Source organism: Mustela lutreola, chromosome 2, assembly GCF_030435805.1.
Source record: "Mustela lutreola isolate mMusLut2 chromosome 2, mMusLut2.pri, whole genome shotgun sequence".
NCBI classification, from domain to species: domain Eukaryota; kingdom Metazoa; phylum Chordata; class Mammalia; order Carnivora; family Mustelidae; genus Mustela; species Mustela lutreola.
The window spans coordinates 98,995,206-99,020,460 of NC_081291.1; the positions used below are offsets into that span (position 1 = coordinate 98,995,206).

The following is a 25,255-nucleotide window of genomic DNA, read 5'->3' on the forward strand; positions in this document are numbered from 1 at the left end:
GAAACCCCTGAGCCTTCACCCGAGAAAGACAGTGAGGGGCCTGCACCACATGCCTGCACCCTGCGGGCCTCAGTACAGCAAGTGCCAGCTCCTGCCGGACACAAATTCTACATGCAAACCTCCAAGCAGCTGTCACAATTCCCATTCTACAAACAAGGAAACGGATTTCTGGAGGGGGCTAAGAGTCTTGCCCCAGATTGGGAGGCCAGAGTTGAAGCACAGTTGGAGGTGCATCTGGCCGTAAAGCTTATGGACTCTGAACACTGATTCTTGAGACTCTCTGCCCTTAAACTTGGCTTTGATCAGATCATGACCGCTTATCCCTCAAACTCATTCATTCATTCACCCACTGCCCCCCTCATTTACAGCATGCCTACTCGGGCCAGACCCCGTGCCGGGCATTGGGGCCACCAAGGGACAGGAACCACATACCGTCCTTCACCCAGGAGCTCCACGTGGCCCCTTGCTGCCACCGCACCATGTCCAAACTGCTTAGCCCAGCCTTGAAGACTGCCCGCAGGCTGCCAATGGCCCACCTTTTCCACTGAAGCTCCCACGCTTCCTTTCTCATCTACTCTTCCCCAACCAGACTCCAAAACCAAAACCATCCAGCCACCTGCACCCCCATCATGGCCATGACAAGATCAGTCCATTTCTACTTATTGTGTTCTGTTATTTAAACAAACAAACAAAAAAAGAGAGAGAGAGAGAGAGACTAGAGTCCTGCTACTTACCATGCTGAGCTCCAAGCTGCAACTGTGTCCCTGGAGCCTCAGAGACAATTGTCACAACAAGCTATGCCTTGGAGCAACAGCAGGTTACCAGGCATGCTGTGGGCAAGGGTAACAGGACACCTGCTTCCTGTCCTCCCCCAGACAACACGGAGCTCACCTACAACTCACTGTTTAACTATTTAAGCTTTGGCCTCAACTGTGTGCCCACAGTTCTCTCTCTAAGAGGAAGGCTAAGAATGCTCCATCGGCAAAGGCAACTCTCACCTTTTTGAACGTTCCTTCCAGCCTCTTCCATGAGTAATTACTATCCTTTTACCCTTCTATTAACAAGGTGGGGGAAAGGGGAGAAGGCAGAGGGGATAGGGCACGGGCAGTGCTCCTGTGATATTCTGCTGTTCACTCATGACCCATCTCTCCCTGCACACTCTCCCTGATGATAAGTTCACACATACCCACAGCTTCAGCAACCAAAGGCCTGCTTTAGGCTGATCCTCAGCAACTCCCAGATCTCTTTTTTTCTGGCCCATTTCTCTCTTGGGACCTTTAGATCCAGCCTTCCAGTACTGATTATATCAGAAACTGCATAAACAAAATCTTTAAAAAAAAAAAAATGGGGTTAAAGCCTCTGCCTTTGGCTCAGGTCATGATCCCAGGGTCCTGGGATCAAGCCCCGCATCAGGCTCTCTGCTCAGTGGGGAGCCTGCCTCCCCCTCTCTCTTTGCCTGCCTCTCTGCCTGCTTGTAATCTCTGTCTGTCAGATAAATAAATAAAATCTTTAAAAAAAAAAAAAAGAGAGAGAGAGAGAGATTGCAAATCCAAATTCGCCCAGGTCCAGGAAGTAGCATTAAATACAGGAATGTGCCAGGTATAAGAAAAACCACAGTACAAGCCTGAGGATAAAAGGCAACTGACTCCCTACCTTAGTGTCCAGGATCCAATTAGGCAGCAGTTCTCAAAGTGTGGTCCTTGAGCAGCAGCATCAGAGCATCAGCAACTGCTGGGAACTTGTTAGAAATGTGAATATCAGAATTTATTGATGCAGAGCCATGGTGGGAGGGAATCTTGGGGATTGTGGCAAATTGGGGAGTACATGACCCGTTTAGAAGGGCAGCCACCTTGGGGCACCTGGAGGGCACAGCTGGTTGAGCAACTGACTCTTGGTTTGGGCTCAGGTCATGATCTCATGGGTCCTGGAATGGAGCCCTGGATCAGCTCTGTGCTCAGCAGGGAGTCTGCTTGAGATTCTCTCCCTCTGCCCCTCCCCCAATTTGTATGCAGTCACTTGCTCCACCCACCACCACCACCACCCTGTCTCTAAAATAAATAAATAAATCTCAAAAAACAAAAACAAACAAAACAAAGGAAAGGGCAGCCACCCCTGGGCTTCAGCCACAGGAGAATGGATTTTCTGCATTCTTCATTGGCTAATCCCAAATTCACTAAAAAGATATTCAAACACCTTTATGAACCGTTTCCAAACTACCTTTCTAGCTGCATCTCCCACTTACAATATTACTTGCTGTCCAGCATCTCCCACTTACAATATTACTTGCTGTCCACACATTCATATCTTCAGGCTATCTATTTATGGGCACTGTTTTTAAATGCTTCGTGAAGAATAACTCATGTAATCCTCAGAACAATCCCTCAAGGAGGTCTTCATATTATCCAAACCGCAAAGAAGTAAAGAAGTTTTTCCCAGATGCAGGAGGCAAGATCCAAACCCATGCAGCCTGCTTTCAGAGTCTGAGCTCTTAGCCACTATGCCACCACCGTACAGATGGACCTCCACCACCTCCCCCTGCTCCTGCTGCAGGTGAATGAGTGTCTGCTTCAAGGCCTTGCTCACACCTGACAGCTACCATAATAAATCCCTCCCCAGGCCCAGAGTCAAAATGCCCTGCCCCTCCCTGGGACTCCTGGAGCCCAGGGTATACTCTCCTCTGGGTGCCTTACCATATTCTGGTCTGTACTGGTGTTTCTGTGCAACATTCATTTATTCATCCCATCAGCAAATGACTCCTGAGCCCCTTCCAAGTGCCAGGCACAACAACTGACACTCAGAATTGACGGTGACCCAGGCAATAGTCCCTGCCACCATTAATAAAACTAGTTACCAGGGGGCGCCTGGGTGGCTCAGTGGTTTAAGCCACTGCCTTCAGCTCGGGTCATGGTCTCAGGGTCCTGGGATTGAGCCCCGCATCAGGCTCTCTGCTTAGTGGGTAGCCTGCTTTCCTGTCTCTCTCTGCCTGCTTGTGCTCTCTCTCTCTCTGTCAAATAAATAAAATCTTAAAAAAAAAAAAAAAATCTAGTTACCAGTTCTGCACACACAATTATAAGGTCTTCCATGCACTATCCCACTTAGTTCTCCCTACCACCTAGTGTACAGATGAAGAAATTTAGAGATGACCCAAGAGGGCAGACAACATCCCACAATCATACAACTAGTAGTAAATGATGGTGTCTGGCGCTAGACTTCAGAAAGACAGAAAAACAGACAGGATTGACCATACAGAATGGTATGTGCTGGGGTAGGAGCTGGGACAGGGTGCAGTGGGTGTACCAAAGAGAGCCCATGGCAGGACATTCCTGCCTCCTTTCTCCTCCAAGTTCCCAGCTAGAAGTTCTGCAAGGGCTGAGACCATGGCTTATTCATATCTGTTGTATTCCAACCCTGAGAATAAGACTTGCAGCCCAGATTGCTATTGACCTGGGCAGAATTATCAAAATCTTACTATCTCCCTCGAAAGTCTATATTCTTGGGTATTTGGAGAAATGAGCCTATGAACCAGCAAGAATAGGATAAAGAGGAAGAACAGAGCTGGGAGTCCTTAATTTGGACCCACAGGAGAGAAATGCCATTCAGACTTACCAAAATGCTGGATTTGTTACAGTATGTGTCCACAACCTGATCCCACTGGCCGCTTATGAAAGCCTAGAAAATGGGAGCCCGTTATGGGTGGGCTCAGGCTCCTCAGCGAGAAGCCCCAGGGCCCACATTAACTATCCAGATATGGCTGCAGACCTGAAACCCTCATGTTTACACCTTGACCATATTCTGTAAACACTGAGGATAGCACCCCACTCCCAGTTATACAGAATTCTGAATTAGGGACCTGAGTGCATGTGATCTTACTGAACCCCAGAAGTGTCATGCCTGTCTTCCACTAGAACCCCCAGGTTCTCAGAAGTCTTAGGGCTCTGCCATCCAAAGGTGAGCAAGAACTGGGGGAATTTGAAGATTATGATAGTAGCCATCACTGATTAAGTTTCTGTGTATCAGGCACCATGCCAGCCTTTAAAAGTACTATTTCTAGCCATCATACAACCTTGGATGTAGCTATGATTTGCCTCATCTGACCAACATAGAAACTGAGGCTCAGGAAAGCTGAGGGACTGGCCCCAGGTCACTCAGCGACGAGATAATGAAGCCAAGATTCAAATCAGGTTCTGACTCCAGAGCTTTTGAATTATGCCCAGCTACCTCCCAACAATGACGATAATGACACAGAAATTACTTCCCACCATGGAAATGACAGTACCTCAGATTTCTTGATCAAACTGCAGGAACTGAAATTTGACGGCAAATCACAACAGGATCAGTGCTGGGGACCTGAAATCCCTTCTGTATCTCCACGGGGCTTAGCTGAACGGGACTCAACTGCACAGCCGGCATCCAGGTTAGGATGGCGGGAGACAAAGCCCAAAGAGAGTGTGGCAGATTACCTGGAAACTACACACCCCAAAGGGCAGTCACACTGTGCTTTCTCCAGGCATCAGCGGACTGTCTTCCCCACACCTAGGAGTAGAAACACAAGGCAGAAATGACTTGCTATCATTAGAAAATTCAAAGCTGTGTTAACCATCTCTGCATGTTTTGGTGGGGTCCCAGGAAGCTTCCCAAACCTATACCAATGTCATGAATTCGTAGGACCCAAAGGAACGATTATTTATGCTAGCATTCTAAATTTGCTTCATTGTTGAACAGATAGTGTCTACTTGGGGCAATCCCACAGTCAAGAGAAAAAGCCCATCTACCACCCTTGCTTTGCACACCCCCAATGATGGGGTGATCACCACCTCACAAGGCAGCCATCCCACGGTGAAACAGCTCCTGGAGGATTTATGGTTCTTCTGAAACCTGCCCAGCTATAATTGGCCAAAGAGAACTTGCTCAAAATTCAACCAGACAACTGATCTTTTTAAATTCTGATTTTTTTTTTTTTAATATCAGTGGAAAGCTAGACTCTACCACTGCAGCTGCCACTTTACTGTCTCTTCTGCTTCCTCAAGCCAAGAGGAGCTATTAGGAGAGCCAAGCTATCAAGGCAGTTGCCAGGCAATTATTGACAAGCCTGCCCTCACTCCCTGAGCGACCCTCAGCAGCACCTGCCCTGGGGAGCCCAGGCTTGTCATTAGCGCTAATTGTCGTGGCTGCCAAGGAAACCTTCACACAGTTTGCAAACAGGCCATGCAAACACACCATAGGCAAGGGATCCCAAAGGAGAGGAGAGTGACTCAGGTGCTCTCCTGAAAGACTATCGTTACAGATCTTCGACTTATTCTCTGCCTCTGCTGTTTTATAAAGAAAGATGTACACTTTCTACTCCTTGTTGCCCTTCCCAGGTGCTGCACCCACTGCCCGAACCATCGAGTGGCACACAGCTCTCCCCTACAGCTGGCTTGCATTCCCGGGAATGCAGGGAATTACCTGGTAATTTTATTTACCAGGAGGTAGTTTTATTTATTTTTTTTAGTACAGTTGACACAAAATGTTGTGCTACTTTCAGATGTACAACTTAGTGATTTGACAAGTTAATACTTTATGCTATGTTCACCACAAGTGTAACCACCATCTGTCCCCTTATGTCACTTCTACAGTATCACTAACTGCATTCCTTATGCTCTGCTTTTTAGTCCTGTGACTTACTCACTCCAGAACTGAAGCTCTGGATCTCCTTCTAAGAAGGTATTTTTAAAAGACACAACCAGCAGATTTGTAAAAAAACATCTCTTAAGTTTTTGTCACAAAAGAATTTTCCTTAAAATTAAAATCAGGGCTAGGATTTTAACTGGCGTTACTTAGGAATATTTTGGAGGGGAAGATTACAAACTGACATGACCTGTCTTCCCAGGTGCAGAATTGTCAAAAATCAGCACTGCTTTTCACATCTAAAAGAATATGAGTTTAAAAAAATAATAATAATAATAAAATAAATAAATAAAATATGAGTTTAGAATATAATGGTGTTTTCTCTCCCATGAAGGAGTCATTGCGTCTTGGCAGGTGTTATTTTCAGTCATCAAACCCCCACAAAATCCTCCCTAGGGGTGCATGGCCTAGCAGCAGCCCCCCAGCCAGGACCCGCCCTCTCTGAAAAGGGCCCACAAGAAGGTTCACCACCATGTTGTCCCCTTTCCTGCTCCCAGCAGTGTCCATTGAGCCACAAGCCTTTTAACCAAACTCCAGCTTTTTGGCAGAACCCAGTTAAAATCCATGAAGGAATTCAGGTTTCTGTTCCCAACCTAAAGTATATAACTTCATGGGACCATTTTATCAAGCTGGATGGTATCCAAAACTATTTCCACATGAGGAAGATGTCTCTAGACTCTTGATGCTGAGAGAGAGAGAGAGAGAGAGAGAGAGAGAAAAAGACTGCTTATCAACCACTTGACTGGAGGACCGGCCTTCTCTAAGAGGAGTAGTTCTCACTGGCTAGTCTTCAGCTCTGGGGGCCAGGAGAAGTTGATGAGAGACCTCCCTGACAGAGGCGGTAGACCACCCGCCCTGTCTGCTGAGTTAAGTGTGAGAGGCCACAGTCAAAGCACCTCACACTCACCAGGCCTCTCTTCAAAGTCCTTTTAGAACTCAAATTCCCCTAGACAACCGAGGGGCAGGAAAGCCCTGAGCCCTAAGGAGTGCTGGATGAAGAGTAGGCCTGCCCAAGTCCTCCAGACCCCCTTCTAGACCCTCGTTCCAAACAAAAGAAGTCTCCCCTAGATCTCGTTATGGAATGATCGCCATTTACGTGCAGAACCCAAAGCATCAAGTCCTCCAAACCATATTTACTTTTTTCAAAAAGTAAGCATCCAAGTCTGTCCACCAAGAGAAGCCCAGTCCTGGGGGATGCAGTCACTCCTGGTTCCCTCGGGGCGGGGTTAGGGGGAAGGTACCTCGGTCCAGAGGCCGCCAACGGAGCTGGAGGTGAGCGGCGGCGGTCACCCGGTCGCCCGGCGGTCTAGCGGCGGTCTAGAGGCAGCTGGGCAGTGCCGCTCCCGCAGCTCCCGGGCTGGGCCCCCACAGGGCGTCCCAGCCGCTATTGTTTAACCTCCCGCGGCTCGGCACACACTCCGCTGGGACTGCAAGGGCGCTCCGCACCCCAGCCCTCCCCGGGCCGAATTCCTGCCATAGTTTTCCCACGCGGCCCTGCTCACCTGGGTGCCGCCGGAGCCGGCAGCTGTCCAGAGTCGCGGGCTCCCCAGCTTGGCCCCGGCCCCGCCTCCCGGCTCGCTCCACCGCCCCCACCGCCGGGAGGCAGTTCCCGGAACCGCCCGCGCCACGCGGGCCGCGGATGCACCCCCCGGAGCCTAGAGCCTGGACTACCTCCCCGGCGGGGAGAACGCGGAGCAGCCCAACTCCGTGCCGCAGACCTGCAGACCCGCGGGCCCCCGAGCCTTCCGCGCCAGCAGCTGGAGGCCCGGGGTCTGCGATGCCGCCGGCTCCGGGGATCGCAGCCCCACCTCCCCCGCAGGAGGGTGGAGACTCTCCCCAGCGCCCCCGGAGCAAGCTATTTTTAAGTCTGTTACGGAGGCTGGAGGGAAGGGAATGCCACGTTTAATCCGTCGGGAAAGTCCGGGATCCTACGGAGGGCCTCGGCCTTGCTGAGAGAGCGGCCGCGTGGAAACCAAGGAGCTGGACGCGCTCCCACCTACACACATACACGAACACGCATACGCGCACACGCCAACAACAAAGGCTGGCCTGCTGGAAAGCACGAGCAGTTGCAGAACTAGTACTTAAAGCAAGCAACCCCACAAGCCCCAACCTTCTAGCTTGCCATGTGGATCCAGCTCTGAAATCCAGGACCAAAGAACTTTTTCTCTCCTGCTATTGGTCCCTGATCCCTAGCCAGTCACTGCTTTACCGAGACCCAGATTTCTGGGACTTTTTTTTTTTTTAAGCCTCACACCCCACCCCACCCCACTCCACCCCACCCCCGCTCCAGTCTCAATCTGTCACACTGGGTCTTGGGGCAGCCAAAGCAAAAGTGTATGGGAGCAAGTGTTAGAAGATGTAGAGAAATCGGACCCCCGTGCATTGCTGGTGGGAATATAAAATGGTACAGCTGCTGTGAAAAAAAGAACAAGAGAACGGTGATTCCTTAACTAAGTGAAAATAAAATTACCATATGATCCAGCAATTTCATTTCTTGTTATATACTCAAAAGAATGAAAACAGGGACCAAAACAAATCTGTGCTCACAACAGACTTATTCACCATAGCCAAAAGGTGCAAACAACAAGTGTCCTTGAACATATAAATGGATAAACACAATGTGCTACATACATACAATGAACTATTATTCAGTCTTAAAACATAGTGAAATACTGGGGGCACCTGGATGGCTCATTTATTTAAGGGGCTCTCTTTGGCTGAGGTCCTGGGATGGAGCCCCACCTGGGGCTTCCTGCTCAGTGGGGAGTCTGCTTCTCCCTCTCCCTCAGCTTCTCCATCCTCATGCTCTCTCTCTCTCTCTCTTTCAAATAAATAAATAACTTTTTAAAAAATAATAATGAAATACTGATAATTCCCACAATATAAATGAACCTTGGAAATGTTGTGATTCCATTTATACGAGGTAATTGGAATAGTTACACTCATAGAGATATTCCTGAAAATGGAATAGTGGTTACCAGGAGCTGGGGCAGGGTGAGAGGAGTGTAGTGAATAAGAAGTTATTGTTTATTGGGTACAGAGTTTCAATGGCAAAGTTCTAAAGATGAAGAGTGGTGTTGGCTGTGCAACAATGTGGAGGTACTTAATGCCACTGAATTGTGCATTTGAAAAGGATTGAAATGGTAAATTTTAATGGTGTATATATATATTTCTTTTATCCCAATTTTTTAAGTGGAAAAAAAAAAAAGACCTGGGTGGTCAGGACCAAGATCAAGTAGGGATGTCTGTAGGCCATCTACTCTGATGGGAAACCTTGTTCCTCCTCTCCCTCTTGGCCAGGACACTTCACCCCAGGAGTTCCTGCCACCTACTAGAAGAGAGAAAAGAATCAAGGCTTTAGTCAATTAGCACTGGGGAGCGGTCACACTCTGCTGTACCACCTCTGCCACAGCACACGCAAGAGTTGGCAGCACCAGTGGGGACAGGGATATAGTCCATGACAAGGAACAGGCCAAAAGAGACTGACCCTAAATGGCTAAGCCAGGGAACATCACTGTCTCCAGGAGAAGCTGAGCCATAACTATTGGATGGGAAGAGAAAAGAGTGGGTTCTCAGTACCTATGGTTTGCATCTGGCCCCTTTGCCTCTCACCCCTTCCTCAGCCAGTGACAGACACTCACTCTCTGACTCAGCACAGCCATCACAGCAGGTTTCCTTCCTACACTTAGGGATGTGTTAGGAGACAGTGTGACAGACTGCCCTTTGAAGGTGGACTTTGGAACCTAGGAAGCCCACAATAGGAGTACTCTCTGCTGTCAACTGTGGCATCACAGCTCGGAAACCAGCTCCAGAGGCAGCTCCAGCTTCCAGAAGGACACTTGAGGTGTACGAGGCAGATCTCCCAGCGGAGATGCTGGCCATGCATGGTAACTGAGGTAATTTTAGGTCAAAATTATATTGTTGGGTTCACAGTGCTGATGTGTAGACAGGTATAGAGTCAAAGGGAGATTTTACATAAAAAACTGGTTTGTTGATTTCTCTTGAAAAATCCGAAGATCTGGCAACAAGAGGCCTGTACTCTCACATATCAAGTATTGGCTGATGCTGACAGGGGGCCTCTTCCCTAGGCACAGCCTACACTCTAGTCTATTCCCTGAAAAAACGTCATTTTGAAGGATATTGATGCCCTTAAGAAGAGATCTCCTTTCTCAGGAAAAAGATATTCTCTTCCGCAAAATGAAAAAGGCACTGTCAGCCTAACCAGGACTGGCTCTCTGAGTCTAGAAACAAACCCAAGGCATGGCAAACTGGGACGAACTAAAAAAAAACTGCAACTAAAATATTTAAAATGTTTGTTTCCTTAGTATACAAAAAGTATATAAATCAATAAGAAATAGAAAACAACCCAATAGAAAAGCAGACAAAATATTTAGGTGATTCACAGAATAAGTGAATATATATTATTAAGAATGTGTAACACTAAGTCTTACCAAAATTAATGTGACAATTAAGTACATTTTTAAAACTATTGTATTGGTTAAAATTAATAGATGTTTGGCATTGGTGAAGGATGGGAAAATAGGCAATTTTGAAGAGCTTTTTTGAAAATAATTTGGCACCACATATCAAAATGTAAATTCCTCAAAAATGTAGGAATCGGAGCTTTTGCTACAGCATTACATGCACTATTAAAATTGAAATGAACTTAAATGTCCACCAGTTGGGTACTCACTAAATACATTACGATATATATCCTGCAATGAAACATTCTGCAACCATTGGGAAGAATAAGTTATGCTAATGAGAAAGGGTATCAAGGATATGTACTGTTAAAGTGAAAAATAACTGACATAATAATCATATGAGAAATTCAGGGGTGATATTCAAATATTTAACTATCAGACTTACACAGCCACTAGCCACTAGCCCACAGGAAACTGGACAGCCTCCTAGGGCCAGTCTTAACCCTTTACTTTCTACACTGTGGGGGTGCTGGAAGGAAGAGCTAGGGTGGACGAGGTGCTAGTGGGAAATACTTGGAAGGCCTGTGGCCAAAGTATTTTACTGATAGCACGCTATACATGCAGAGAAAAGGGGAGAGATACATACCAACTTGATAGTAATGCAAGAGGCACTTCCTTTATTTTATTTTATTTTATTTATTATGTTATCTTAGTCCCCATACAGTACTTCATTAGTTTTGTGACCAAAACTTCTTACCAATGCAGAGAAAAGGGGAGAGACATACCAAACTTGACAGTGGTACAAGAGGTACTCTTTGCTCTATACAATCTTATTGCTTGAAATTCTAAGAATGAGTGTGGGATTTGGGGGGAAAATTAATATAAAATTAATATAGGAAAATTAATATAGAAAAAATTAATAATACCACCATGGCCTATTTTCAAAGTCTATCGTGACATAAACATGTGCCGCAGACAAACAGAAGAGGTCACAAGGAATCAGGCCAAATGGAACCCCAGAAATCCCACACTTCTTACTACTCACTGCTTTTAGCCCCTTGCTCCACCACCCTCACTACCACCTCTTGACATATCCTTTCTTACAAAACAAACTGTACTTCTTAAGCAATACATTATTAATTTATTTCTGACACTTTATTAAAGACATTTTATTCTCAGATAAATCTCCCTATAAACATCAAATTATCAACATTAATGCAATGAATTCGTATAATCACAGCCCCACATAAGGAAATGTGACATTCAGATTGACCTATTTAGTCCCATCATGAAACACCTCAGATATTTTTAAAATATTAAAACTATTCCTGGGGTGCCTGGGTAGCTCAGTTAAGCACCGGACCCTTGATTTTAGCTCAGGTCATGATCTCAGGGTCATGAGTTTGATCCCCATCTCGGGCTTGTTCTGCTTGAGATTCTCTCTCCCTCTCCCTCGCCCTCTGCCCCTCCCCCATCCTGCTCCCAGGGGTGTGCACACAATCTCTCTAAAAAAAAAGAAAAAGAAAATGAAAGGAAAAAGAAATATTAAAGTTATTCCTAATTAAACCCTTCAGAACCTTTGGGAATGTTAGTTGGAGAACCATTTCTCATGTATTCTTCAGATGCAGAAATGAAATCCAATGTCTGTGACTATTCTCTCAGAAAGGGTGAGCTCTGAAAATCCTCACCTGGGGGGACAATCATGAGAGCTGAAAACCAGCAGGAGTTTAGCTGTGAGGGGGAGCAGCAGGCCCCAAAATCTGACCATGGTGTCAGATATCTAAGAATCCAGAGCAAGTAGCCAGAAATAAATAAAGCTGGACCAGAGACATAACTTGTATTTTTTAATAAGACTGTCAGAGCATTGATTCCCAAAGGGGGAAACAGCACAGTAAAAGGGGATGGGGTGGGAGGCCATGTAGTTTGAAAACTCATCATATTTTTATATTTGGAAAAAACAGAAACAATTTTTCCAATAAAGCCAACTGCCAAAAGGAAAGTGCTAGAAAATCTTGGTTGATGAATATCTATAGAAGAAATATTGATTCTCATACATCCTGGAGGGGGGAGATAAATTTTTATGTGACTGTTAAAGGGGAAATGGTTTGTAAAAATTAGAATTTGTAATTTGCTTTTATAAGCCAATTAAGGTAGGGTAGGGATCAGCAGACTCCCTGGGAAAAGCAAGAGGGTATCAGAGGGGGGATGTGGCCAGTCATTAGAATAAGTGCGAGGGACCTACAATGGACCAAAATGCATATGTTGAAATCCTACCCTTCAATGGGATGATGATAGGAGAGGGGTCTTTGGGAGCAAATTAGGTCATGAGGGTGAAGCCCTCATGAGGGGGATCAGTTCCTCTATAAAAAGGACCCCAGAGATTCCCCTTGACCTTTTCTACTATACGAAATTCAACAAGAAGAGTGCCCTCTGCCACCGGAAGAGGATCCTCCCTCTAATTTTAGACTACTGGCCTCCAGAGCTGTGAGAACTCAATTTCTGTTGTTTATATGCCACCCAGGCTGTGACACTTGGCTAGTGCTGCCCAGACTGACTGAGACAGAACCTTGTCTGCTGGATCCAACTCTATCTTCTGCAACTCAATCAGTGCTTGGCACACCGAAGGGACTAAGTTAATGCTCATTGACTGAAAGCATTAATGAATATCAAAATCAGGACCAGAGATCAAGTCTCTTTTTCCTCAGTCAATTCTCTAACAGGTCTTAAAATTAATCTTACAGAAGTAAATGTAACATGTAGCAAAACTGTTAGCTGTCTCTCCTAACACCCATTTTCTCTTCCTCCTTAAATTTTTCAGCCTCTCTTGCAGCTACACTCTGGCCAGTGAGATGTAAGGGGAAGTGTTATAAGGGACTTGTAGGAGGTCTTCATAAAATAAAGGAGGTGTACCCCCCTCCCTCCTACCCAAAGTGCAGACATAATGGGCTGGAGATCAAGCAACCATATAGACCATGGGCTATGGGACACTAAGGATGGCAAATGATAAACAAAAAGATGCAAGAAACCTAGGTCCCCAATGATCGTAGTGACAATACCCACCCCCACTCCCCGAATCACCAGCCTTCAGACATCTTTTACATGAGATAGAAAGAAGCTTCTATATTTTACACACTGATGTCTTTGGGAATTTTCTACTACAGAGAAAGATGACCCTAACTGATACATGGGTCAGCCCCACCCCCCTGGGGAATGTGGGCATGAACCAAACACTGCCACTCCCGGAAGTGTTCGGTCCTACGACTCAGCAGCAACAGCCCAGTGCTGCCTCTATTTGTTACCTGCACTCAGCGTCCCAGTCCCTGAGCCCTCTGGGCCTTGAATCAGGTCCCTGTAAGTCCTGGGACAGTGCTTACGGCAGAGGTTCTCCACCAGCGTGTTGCTTCCTCTGACCACAGTCATCCCTTCCTTGTTCATGTAGTTCCACAGATGCAGGGCGTATGAGTCATTGAAGCTCAGGTCTCTGTCCCAGACTTCATAGTAGCGCCTCCATTCCGGATAGGATATGGGGTAAAATCTTTGGGGGTGTAGAAAGGACAAGTTCAAACACCTGAGGTCACTCACCTCCTGGAAGTCTCCAAGTCTGCACCACAGCCTCAACATCCTCGTCATCAAACTGGGCCCCTGGTTGCCCCAGATTTCTGAATTGTAGTGTTCAACAAAGTTTTCCATGCAGTCCCACAGGAAGGGGTGGTGTGGGAGGAAGCCAAACACCCCATTACTAGAGTACCGAGAAGACTGTGCAGCCAGAAAGTTCTCCTCAGGGATGGGTCTGATGGAGATGACATCGGTGTCCATGTAGATGCCGCCATACTTCCAGATGATGGCCAGGCGGGACGCATCAGAACTGACGTGGAGCCAGTTGCTCTCCACACTGGCATTGATCTGCAAGAACAAGAGCAAATCAGCCCCAGCAGCAGGGGGACAGGGCAGGCTGTCCCAACAGGAGGCCAGCCCAGGGTGGCTGTGGAGAAGGAAGCAAGCCAGCTTCTCAAAAATCTACTGGACAAAAGCCCAATTTTGCAAATTTACCAAACTTAGTTCCACCCAAAAATTTGCCTTCAAGTGACAAGTTTGCAGCAGTCAGTAACAATGGGAAGATTTTAGCAGCTTTTAAAGATTTTGTGAATTTGTTTAAAAAAAAAAAAAAATGAAACAATGGAATGGTAAAGAAGAAACCCAGCAGGGATTTCACGATAAACACATTGAGTCATTTTCAGCAGGGTGTAATTTTTTTTAAAACATTTTCTTTATTTGACAGACAGAGACACAGTGAGAAAGGAAACACAAGTGGGGGTGCAGGGGTGGGGGAGCAGGTAGGAAAAGGAGAAGAAGACTCCCCGTTGAGCAGAGAGCCCTCCTAGGATCCTGGGATCATGACCTGAGCTGAAAGCAGACACTTAAGGACTGAGCTACCCAGGAGCCCACAGCAGGGTGTACATTGACCACAAATATGAAACTGTGAAGAAAGAATTTCTTGAGTCCTAAAAATGCTGAAAACTGATAAAAAAAAAAATAAACTAGGAAACTATAAATAGATCAATATGTATGTTTTTTGAGAAATTGGTAGAAGACTCTTAAAATGCGTGCATGTCTTCTTTCAGTAGTTAATTCCTTGAATAATATCCATGGAGGGCCTACTTTCTATGTGCCAAGCTCTGTTATAGTTGCTAAAGAGATAGCAGTAAACAGACAGACAAAAATCTCTGCTAGGTGGAGATAGATGATAAACAAATTAATATATGATAAGTTGAGGGTTCATAAGGACTGTGCAGGAAAAAATGCTGGATAAGGGGACTATGAAGGGAATAGGATGGAGCCCTATCTTATCTTGGCTTCCAGTAGAAACCTAATGAATTTGATGAGGGAATCATGCCAATATCTCAGAGAAGAGGGTTCTAGGTAGAGGTACAGCAAGTGCAAAGGCCCTGAGGTAGGACCTTGCTCGCTATGTGCAGGAACAGAAAAGAGGTAGAGTGCCCAAAGCAGAGTAGTGAAGGAGAGGGATAGCATGTGGGGGCAGAGAGGGATGGGAGGAGAGGGAGAGCAGATCACATAGGCTGGGGTAAAGGCTGAAATTATTTGGAAGGTTTGGAAGAAAGGAGTCAAGTGATCTGACTTAGTCTTAAAAGGGTCATGCTGGCTGCTATGTGGAAAACAGACAGGGGTGGGGCTTGGGAGGTGGCAAGGGTGGAAGCACAGAGACAAGTTAGGAAGGCTGTTGATGTGGCCAGATGTGTCCCAGAGCCACCCTATTCTGAAAACTTAACATTGTAAAACTGACGTACCGCTTGGGGAACCCAAACTACAACCTTTGGAACATTAGCTCCAAGAAAACATTGATGTCCTACCGAGGCATCCATGCTCAAATCAGTTTGGAAAATGCTGTGTTGAATCAAGTTAACGTTTCTTTAATTCAGAACTGCAGAGGCTTTCATCTTCTCGTGTATATGATTAGTCTGTGAGGGGCAAAAAGCGGGGGGAAGGGAGTGTAGTATGTGGCATCGTCCAAGACAATTGGAGCAGAGATTTATTTGTCCAAGGAGCAAAGCACCATTTAGCTAATGTTCGCCTACCCCAGGTGTGGGGAAAGTAGGCCAACATACTGCCTGTTCTTGTTTAGTCCTCCTGGAACACCCTCTAGCAGGCTAGCCCTGAGAGCGACAGGGACCTCGCCAGCCTGTTCACCCCAGGGGCCCCCTCAACTGCCAGGGACTGTCTCCCTGGCCTGTGGCCTGCCCTGCTTCCTCCCAGGGGTTCATGCTGGCAGCTGCCTAATTGTTGGGGTGTGCTGGTGGATGCAGGTGTAATCTTAGTGTGGTGAGCTGCTCCATCCCCTCCTGATGGGAGTCAATTTGAGAGCTCAAGACTCTTCAGGAGAAGAGATGGGCACACTGAGATCTAGAAGTCCCACAGGGCCAAGAATAAAACTAGGCACCGCCCCCACAGGCCTGTCGCATAGTCCAGAAAATGCCTCCAGATGGCAGTATGTAGCAACTGGGGTGTCCTCCCCCCAGGACAGTAGACTGAATAATGACCACCACCCAAAGACCTCAGGCACTAGAGTATAGAATCTGCAAACATCACCGTGTGGAGAAAAAGGGTCTTTGCAGTTGGGATTACAGTAAGGATCTTAAAATAGGGAGATTATTCTGGCTTGTCCTGATGAACCCTAAATGCTATCACAAGTATCATTTAAAGAAGATGTAGAGGGAATGTTCACACACACACACACACACACACACACACACACACAGGAAAAGGACACGTGCAGATCTCCACAGGAAGGATTTTTGTCTAGAGCCTCTCTGGGAACTGGGCCCCTGCCAGCACCATGACATCCACCCAGTGAAACAGATTTGGGACTTGTAGCCTCCATAACTGTAAGAGAAGAAATGTCTGCCGTTTCAGGCCACCCAGTGTGTGTACATCTATTGCAGCAGCCATAGGAAACTAACACAAGAAGGTGCACAGTGGCTTCACTATTGCCTCTTGGCCTGTAAAACCTAAAGGATTTACAGTCTGGCGCTTTACAGAGAAAATGTTTGCTGCCATTTGGTCTAGCCTCTGCTTTAAACTTAGAAAGGATTTTATATGGCAAGCAAATGGTGTTATTTGGATGTTGATTTTTAAATTACCTTTGAGTTTTTAAGATAGTTTAAATGAACATATTTTCATCACTAAATGCACTCCTAATCGAATCACATAAAAACCCATACTATTATCATGCATTGTATTATTTTCTTCAGGTTGTTTTCTTCCACATAGATTGGAGGGGTGGGGTATATAACTAAAACAATTACAATTACATTATAACATAAGTGTATTTAATCTTTTATTGTATTGATGTCACAGCTAAAAACTGCATAGTGAAATTATTAAGTGGTTCTACTGTAATTTCCTTAAGCATTATCCAATCATGGGTCCTCTGTGAGACAAATGTTTAATTGAAATATTATTTCCTTATTATGCTATGTTATCAAGATGAAGATTACAAAATTCTCAAGAGCTCCAGGAGTTTTCTTGGATCATAAGATATGACCCAAGAAAAAAGATATTTCTTGGGTCATATCCTAATATAACCCAATCTCATATAACAGCACTCTGCCTGATCCTTCACGAATTTTCTGTTCACATAATTTTCAAATTAAATATTGCCTGGATTCCCACTTAGATGCAAAAAAAAAAAAAATAAAGTTCAACATAGATAAGTTTAAATAAATTAAAAATAAGTGGTTAAAGCCCCCAGAAAAGATCTAGAAACTCATTCAGTTCAGAATAGTCACAAAGGAGGGCGCCTGGGTGGCTCAGTTGGTTAAGCGACTGCCTTTGGCTCAGGTCATGATCCTGGAGTCCTGGCATCAAGTCCCACATCCAGTTCCCTGCTTGACAAGGAGTCTGCTGCTCCCACTGACCTCTCCTCTCATGCTCTCGCTCTCTCTCTCTCTCTCTTATTCTCTTTCTCTCAAATAATAAGTAAATAAAATCTTAAAAAAAAAAAAAAAAAAGAATAGTCTCAAAGGAAAACTTGTTCCTAAGAAATAAGGCTGGAGGCATGAGACAAGAGGCTCAAGATGAACCTAACTTAAGTCTCTCCTGCTTATTTGAATCAGGATTCAACGCTGTAGAAAGAAGGCCAGGATCTGGGTCCTAGTCCCATCTCTGACACTGAGTCCCTGTGCTCCGTTTACCTATCCATAAAATGAGCAGATGGCACCCCTTTTCTGTCCATCCCAACACTGACCTTCTAAGAGCCTCTCAACACTTACGCGAGTGTACCATGAAAGCAATGGTGTGTCTTCAAACAGCCTTTCCATATCCAAAGGGAAGAAGAAAACATTGTCTATTGCTGAGAGGAGGGAAAAGCCTGGGTAAGTGGAGTTTGAGGGTAGCCATGTGGTGTCGTAGAGACCTTTCATGAAGAACGCCACAGGCTGCCCAGGATAAATCTTGGCAGCAGACTCCACAGCACAAGAGACCAGTGGAGTTGGCTCCATTCTCTCTGAGGTCTCTATGAACACGATGCCATGCCCATGGCCCAGGAGGGCTCCAGGGTCCTGCTGGGACTTCTGGGGAGGAAGGCAGGAGAAGAGGCAGCTGGACTTGACGTTGAGCTGGTAGAAGAAGACACAGACAAGCAGCAGGATGCCCAACAGGAAGAGCTGGAGCTCCTTCAGCATGTCTACGTCTCTCTCCTGGCCTGCTGCTTGAAAGAAACACAATTCATTACAAAAATACACACACAATACCTGATAAAGACAGCATGCAAGAAAACGGGACATATATATCACTTCTAAGATTAGATTTATAAATCCTAAAAAAATAGGGTCAAATCAAGTACAATAATAGTAAAAGAAAAATGCATTCACTAGGGTTTATCTGAGGGATTTGAGGAAAATAATCATTCACCCTTTTGAGGGACCCATAGAGTACCAGGCATGAAGAGAGAGCATCAAGACATGAGCTATGGTAGAAATTTTTCTGAAGTTTGCCCCAGGTTGTCTTGCTTCAGTTTCCAGGGCTTCAGGGAAAGGGGCATTTTTGGTTCTCAGGGTTTCTAAGTCAAGAGAATGGGAGAAAATTGGAAACCTTCATTTGGAGAGTCATAGCCAGGTATTTGAGGAAATCAGAAGAATTCAGGATCCAGCCCAGTTTTATAGGCACACAACAACCATTCAAAGACAATTAATCAGAACTAGAATCTAACACCTATAAGGATGTGTTGTTTCAACTTAATTTTTCTCCCTAAAATCATCCTCATTTCTGTTGAAGATAGCCAAATTAAAACTAATTCATTTGGGGGGAAAAGTCCATTTTAACAAATATGACCTATCTATTTTTTTAATATTTTATTCATTTGACAGACAGAGATCACAAGTAGGCAGAGAGGTAGGCAGAGAGAGGAGGAAGCAGGCTCCCCGCTGAGCAGAGAGCCTGATGGGGAGCTGGATCCCAGGACCCTGGGATCATGACCTGAGCAGAAAGCAGAGGCGTTAACCCACTGAGCCACACAGGCGCCCCTGGCCTAATTATTAATAGCAAGAATTGTGATCAATCATATGGGTTTCAGACAATCTGCTCTGCTGGAACTTTTTATAAGGAATTTCACACTGAACTTTTAATAGCCTCTCAAGGCCAGAAGCCAAGCCAAATACTTGCCATCAGACTCATCTACAATACCTATAGATTTGGGAGAATTCCTCTCTTCCTGAAGTCCCCAAAATATCCTGAGGTTCCTGTATCTGCCAGGAAGTGACATTCTTTACTCACCTGGTAAGGCTCCTGGGAACTCTATAAGCAAGGTATCAGGCCAATATTTCCAAAGGGCTTTAATGACTCCATAAAGCCAACCTTCATTCCTTAAAGTTCTCCAGTCATATCTGAGTCTATGCATGTGTCTCTCAAATATGACATTCCAGTTAAAGCTTTGGTAATACAGCCAATGTTCTTAAGGGTGTCCTGTTACAAGGAGAACAGATTCTCATTGGATTTATGCAAATGACTATAATTGCCTTGAGAGAAAGAATACTGAGTTCTGAATTCTGGAGGATTTGGATAGGGAGAAAAGATCATTATTTTTATTTGCTTACAATGGAATATTTTACCAAATTTCTATTAACTCACAGATACCTTAAGAGAAAAGGTTTCCTTGAATCTGGAAGGGCAAACAATAGAGAAAGAGCAATGTTTTAAACAAGAATCATAAAAATTATAATCATCTTTTTCAATTCAGTTCGTCTCATGTAATTCATTCTTGTTCTGTTTGAATGCAATTTTTCCATTAGTTCTAGAGATCTTACCCAGTTTTATTTTATGATCTTAAAGATACCAGAAACCTGTGTTCATCAAAAGTCCTTTACATGGATCTTCTTAAAGCTGAAAGGCATTTTCAAGAGCATTAGGACAATAACTGTAAATGAAAAACGACTCAAAAATAGCCATGGTTAAAAGTCTGATTGTTATAATGCAGTTGACAAGGAAATTTGGTTATTTTTGTGACACACAACATTTCAAAAAGTAGAATTTCAAGTGATGACATTATAACAGGACATATTAAAACTAGGAATTTTATGTAATTTCTGCAATGGTTATAGCGTTTGCCCACACAACATAACTTAAGAAAGTTTACCATCATTTGTTTGACAATACTTCCCATGTACCATACCAAATAAACATACCAAAATTATGTTAATTGGTACTAGCCAATTAGCCAATTGGTTAGTACCAATTAACACACCAAATAAACAACTCTAATTAGTCAAAAAGTCTTCATTTAGAATTTGAATTTGGGGGGCGCCTGGGTGGCTCAGTGGGTTAAAGCCTCTGCCTTCGGCTCAGGTCATGATCCCAGGGTCCTGGGATCGAGCCCTGTATCGGGCTCTCTGCTCAGCAGGGAGCCTGCTTCTCCCTCTCTCTCTGCCTTCTTCTCTGCCTACTTGTGATCTCTGTCTATCAAATTAATAAATAAAATCTTTAAAAAAAAAAGAATTTGAATTTGGGAGAAGTTTGTTAAAAAGCTGAGCAGTTTCAAAAGTGTATCCTTAAATAGGATTACAGATCATCACAAAACTTAAAACTTAATTAATCTGAGAAAAGGAAACCTTAATTAATCTGTTTAACAAAGGTGGCCTTAAGAGATACCAAAAGCAAATATAGCATACATATTTGTTAACAAAATTTAGCTTTTTTAATATTGAGAAGTTTTAATTTTCTTACATAATCAAAAAAAACTGGTGAAGACAAAACATAGATCTTTGTTTTTTCTGTGCAGAAAAAGAAAAAAAAATTTTCATAATTTCTTACCAAGAGCCGACAAACAATCAAATTCCCCTGGAATTTGAAAAACCAAATTCCAATCTTTTATTAGTGCACTTTCAAAATTCGTTCATTCCAATCTTAGTCTTGACCATATATAAAATTATTTTCTAAGGATTCTCCTTCACTAACATTTTATGACTTTCTTTTTCCATTAAGACTTTGTCCTTTTTCCTCTCTAAACAATCAATCTCATTTCAGGACAAAATCATTTTTATTCCTCAACAAAAATGTATCTTCATTCTTTATACAATATATACCTCTCACTTTCCTGTGTACAGAGTTGCTTTCCATATTACTTCCAACAGTCTCAATCACATTTATCAGAATTTTAATTCTTAAAAACCTCAGTCTGTAGGTGAAAACTAAGTAGGAAGCAATTGTGAGCTGTCATATCAGAATTCTTTAAATTGGCCAATTTATAGATATATTTAATAATTTCTAAAAATGTGTTTTTTCATAGTACAACTTTCAAGAAAGCATAATGCATGTTTATAAGCAGACCCAAATTTATCTTTAGTTTCTTTGTAATAAGAACCAAAAGCAAATAAACCTATGTTTAGTAATTAATATTTCAGTATTCCACCTTATTAAAAAAACTTTTTATTCATTCAACTTGTTTGTTTTTAACAATAACCCATGAATACTTCATGAGGCTGACAAAATCAACCATTATTTTTAATGTTAACAACTCTAAAGACATGTCTATTTTTTAACTTTATTTTTAATTTTTTTGGAAGGGTGGGAGACTTAATTAATTAATTAATTAAATTGACTTATGTATTGTTGGTTTCAGAGGTAGAAGTCAGTGTTTCATCAGTCTTATATAATACCCAGTGTTATATAACACTCATTACATCAGATGCCCTCCTTAATGTCTATCACCCAGTTACCTCATCCCTCCATGCCCCCTTCAGCTGCCCTGTCTATTTTAATTAAACCAAAAAACTTGAATTTTAACTTATTAAAGATTACCCCAGATCACATGAACTTGAAAAACATTTGGATTAGTTCTTACCTTTCTGAGTTTTAGAACAGCAGGTTTTTACAAGTGTTTGCCTTTAAGCTAATTAAAAAGAGCTCTTTTACAAATTAATTTTTAGCAATACCATTCGGAGGTAGAGAAAATATGTCACATTTATAACACATATAGACACATATACACAAACAAGATGCTACCAAAATCTAGCCTTTAATTCACTAACATTTGTGGAGAGGACATTACAGATCCAATTTCCAAATATCTCTCTTTTATAAAACAAATCTAATCATAAGGTAGAATATAATCTATGAATCCATTAATGAGTCCTTTTTCATTTTCCAATTAGAACAAGGCCAGTTTTGCCCAAAGATACCAAAGCTGCAGCAACAAGCCAAATGAAACCCAGAGTGCCTCTGTGGTCATTGGTCCCTCCCCAAGGTTGGGGGCTTTACTAATCGAAACAAATGGCTTCCTAGCTTCTGGTTGGTTAGTCTTATGATTGGTTTTCTCTAATTGTGTGCACAAGAAAACAAATTCAGACATGTCAAAAGATTCTCACTTAGGTCATCTGAGACTCCAGTCACTCTTAGTGAAAATGTCCCATTTGAGTAACCACTTCCAAGTAGAGGCTCAGTGTGTGCGGTGCATCGAGCCTGCAGGAGTTTTCTGAGACAGCTCCTTTAGGCTTTCAGTCACCTGAAAGCACCATTTGGCCTGAAGGAGCAAGTGTCCTTTCTCCCTGAAGCTGAGTGATTCAGTCTGTCGTGTTTCTAGCCGGAAAATTCAATAAAGCTTTATATTAATAACATCAATTAGCATAATGCCAAATCAAAACGACCAGCCCATCCACTCCAACCCTTCTAGGTTACCTCCACCTAGAGAATATTACTGGTAACCCTCAACAGCTCCAGTAAAAGTCAGGAACCTCTTCAACTCCAGTTGAAGAGGTTCAGATATGGGAAGAACTCACCCAATACACCTTCGAGGTGCTAAGAGGTTGGAGGGGCCCAAAGACCCCTGCTGGTGCCGAGCCTGTGTTCCAGGGGACCCCCAGGTGATCTCACAAGAGTTGCTCTGCTACCCTGCTGGCTATATCTAAGAAAATTGCTATATCCATGCAAATTGAATAAACCTTCTAGAATATTTAAAAGAAAGAGTTTTATTTGAACTCAAGCTAGGGCAGTTGCCCAGGATACACAATCTTCACAAAGAAGAGGGTGATCTGCTGAAGGAACATTTGGTGCACTCTTAAAAAGTTACAAATAATTAGACAAAGAACATTTCAGAAAGATGCAGACCTTATCATAAGCTTCTAGTATATGCAAGGCTGTATAACTTTAAAAATCATGGGAACCAGGGAGGTTTTTTCCTTTTTCTTATCTTTGCGTTTGGAATGCTCCTTTTTTGTTATTTTTTTAAACAAATCAGATGTACAGTGTATGCTCGTGGCAGAATTAAAGCCCATACTCTAAGGTTTTGCAAAGTCATTTTGACCTTGGTAAGTGTTTAAGTATAGCTTCCCTGGAAGCCCAGGGGCAGGACCCACAAACATTAGAAGTTGAAAGATTCCTTTATTTTATCACCTTCCAGCCAGGAACTTGCAGTTAACCAATATCTGAAGTCTTAACAATGATAAGTTTTTCCTGATATCCTACTATACTTCCCAATAAATCACCGCTTAATCATCCAATTCAAAAACTGGGGGAATTAAATCATTGGCAGAAGCTCAACACCAAACACAAGAATTTCTCAGGATGCTTCTCTTTTTACTAAGATGCCTCAAACACAGAGACTTGGGGAATATAAGGTGTTTGCACCATCTATCAGGTGACCTATACACTAATCCTGCCTGTTTGTGGACCTATCAGGGAGGGTTAAATGTATCATAGCACAACCCTGGAGCCAATAGACTGTGCACCTGGGCAGTTCACTTCAGTCAAAATTATGGGCAGAGATGTGGGAAAGTTTCCTCATTAGACAGTCCTATAAATGGATTCTAACTTTGCAAACACAGGTTGGATTAAAAGAAAAGCAAAGCCATCACTACAAAGCAATGGACAAACCCCAGTAGTCCAAGGACCTGATGATCTGGAATGGGAATTGATTCCCCGATTTCAGTGAAGTGGGTTCGGAAAGGGTGCTTTTGCCCAGCGGTCGCCCTTTGGTGTAGAAACTTTCTGTCAGTTTCAGGTCAGCTTCATTAGCCTCCACTGATGCAGCAGCCCCCACATCTCAGGAGTCAGCGTCACTCTCCTATGGTCTGCTCCCCAGCACCCCTGACAGGATCACTCAGTAACAGCATTCAGAGACATCCTCTGCTCAGGAAGTTACCTGTCTTCAGTCCAGAGCCTCATTCTCCCAGCCATGATCAAGTATCCACCTGGTGTTCCCCCCGGGTGTTCTGGTGTGAAAACGGAGGTACCCCCCTGAGCAAATTTTGGATCCTGACATAACAGGTCCTACATCAAGGAAGGTATAACTCTCCCACTCGTCTCTGGCTTCCTGTTTCTATGTGGCCAAGGCTCCCCAGGACAGCTCTTTGGGCCTCCACACACACCTTTCTTTGCAACTGAATTTATTCTCTGAACCTAGGAATTCTATGTTCAGCGTGCCTTGGCATCTTTCTGGAGTTCCCTAGCATTGGATGGATTGGTTTTCTTTCTCTGCAGTGGGTAGGGGAGAGCAGAGCTCCTGCTCCCCACTCTGGGGTAACTAAAGGGCTCCAATTTGGGGGAGCAATACATCCCGAATGCCTATGTCTCAGGTACTCACATATCCTAGTGCCTTCTAGCTGCTTGCAGCATGGTCAAAATCACTGAGCAAGTGGTGGAATCAGAGAACAGTGAAGTAGTTCGTAGTCTTTGTCCCAAAAATGAAAGTAAACCTTGATGATGCCCTGAAATCCTAAAGCACAAGAAGTAGGACCTGTCTACCCAAGATCTAAGGAGATGGTATGAAGAAAAGAGCACTGAGTTTACAGTCATGTCACTATCCGCCCCAGGCTGAGGGCACCAGGACAAGACCCCAGGTCTGCTGGGAGCCTTGGCTCCCTCATGCACTCTGGAAGATAACTGACTGCAGGCCCACAGTGAGCGTGAAAGAGCTCTTGGTAAGGCAAAGTGCAATGCTCACTGTCCACCACAGTGAAGAAGGGACAAAAAGAATATAAAATGATGACCGTAGATGGTATTTCAACTACCTGATAACAAACATTATTGTTTTCAGATTAAAGAAATCTATTTCCCAGTAAACCTTGAAAAAGGAAATCCTCGGCCCTGTGTGAGAGGGGATTAGGCATGTGCAGAAGCCAAGCAGTGTATCACTGGTACAGGATGGCGGGTGTGGC

General features: G+C 44.0%; 2 protein-coding genes across 12 annotated transcripts in view; both read right to left on the reverse strand.

Annotated features, from left to right (window-relative positions):
• Positions 1-7,595, reverse strand: part of DZIP1L (DAZ interacting zinc finger protein 1 like) — a 42,880-nt gene extending 35,285 nt beyond the window's left edge. Inside the window, exons 1-5 of one of the 8 annotated variants that reach the window (XR_009350903.1) lie at positions 6,909-7,160; positions 4,277-4,533; positions 3,607-3,669; positions 1,654-1,738; positions 1,187-1,328 (exon numbers count right to left, since the gene is read on the reverse strand). Coding sequence is in view for 5 of the 8 variants with exons in the window: in XM_059162708.1 (XP_059018691.1) it covers positions 1,187-1,261 (75 nt within the window). In the remaining 3 variants the exon portion in view is untranslated. The other 7 variants (XM_059162708.1, XM_059162707.1, XM_059162709.1 and 4 more) reach the window with 7 other exon arrangements.
• Positions 7,596-11,917: 4,322 nt separating this feature from the next.
• Positions 11,918-22,998, reverse strand: A4GNT (alpha-1,4-N-acetylglucosaminyltransferase). Of its 4 annotated transcripts, none has more exons than XM_059162718.1 (4): positions 22,880-22,998; positions 18,522-18,669; positions 17,882-18,315; positions 11,918-13,997 (listed from the first exon to the last, which is right to left on the reverse strand). In XM_059162718.1, the coding sequence occupies exons 2-4, from the start codon at positions 18,550-18,552 to the stop codon at positions 13,383-13,385; spliced, it is 1,080 nt and encodes a 359-aa protein (XP_059018701.1). In that variant the 5' UTR covers positions 18,553-18,669; positions 22,880-22,998; the 3' UTR covers positions 11,918-13,382. The 4 variants fall into 4 exon arrangements, with proteins under 4 accessions (XP_059018701.1, XP_059018698.1, XP_059018699.1 ...); XM_059162715.1 differs by lacking the exon at positions 18,522-18,669 and adding an exon at positions 19,383-19,571 and having other exon boundaries at positions 17,882-18,318; XM_059162716.1 differs by lacking the exon at positions 18,522-18,669 and adding an exon at positions 19,383-19,571 and having other exon boundaries at positions 22,880-22,997.
• Between the last annotated feature and the right edge of the window lie 2,257 nt (positions 22,999-25,255).

Excerpts from the sequence above, each read along its gene's own strand:
- A4GNT (XM_059162715.1), bottom strand. The coding sequence starts at position 19,506 with ATGCATAGACTCAGATATGACTGGAGAACTTTAAGGAATGAAGGTTGG. Across the intron at positions 18,319-19,382 it reads GTTCCCAGGAGCCTTACCAG|CAGCAGGCCAGGAGAGAGAC; the intron begins GTGAGTAAAGAA and ends GTTTCTTTCAAG. Across the intron at positions 13,998-17,881 it reads TGCTTTCATGGTACACTCGC|ATCAATGCCAGTGTGGAGAG; the intron begins GTAAGTGTTGAG and ends TTGTTCTTGCAG.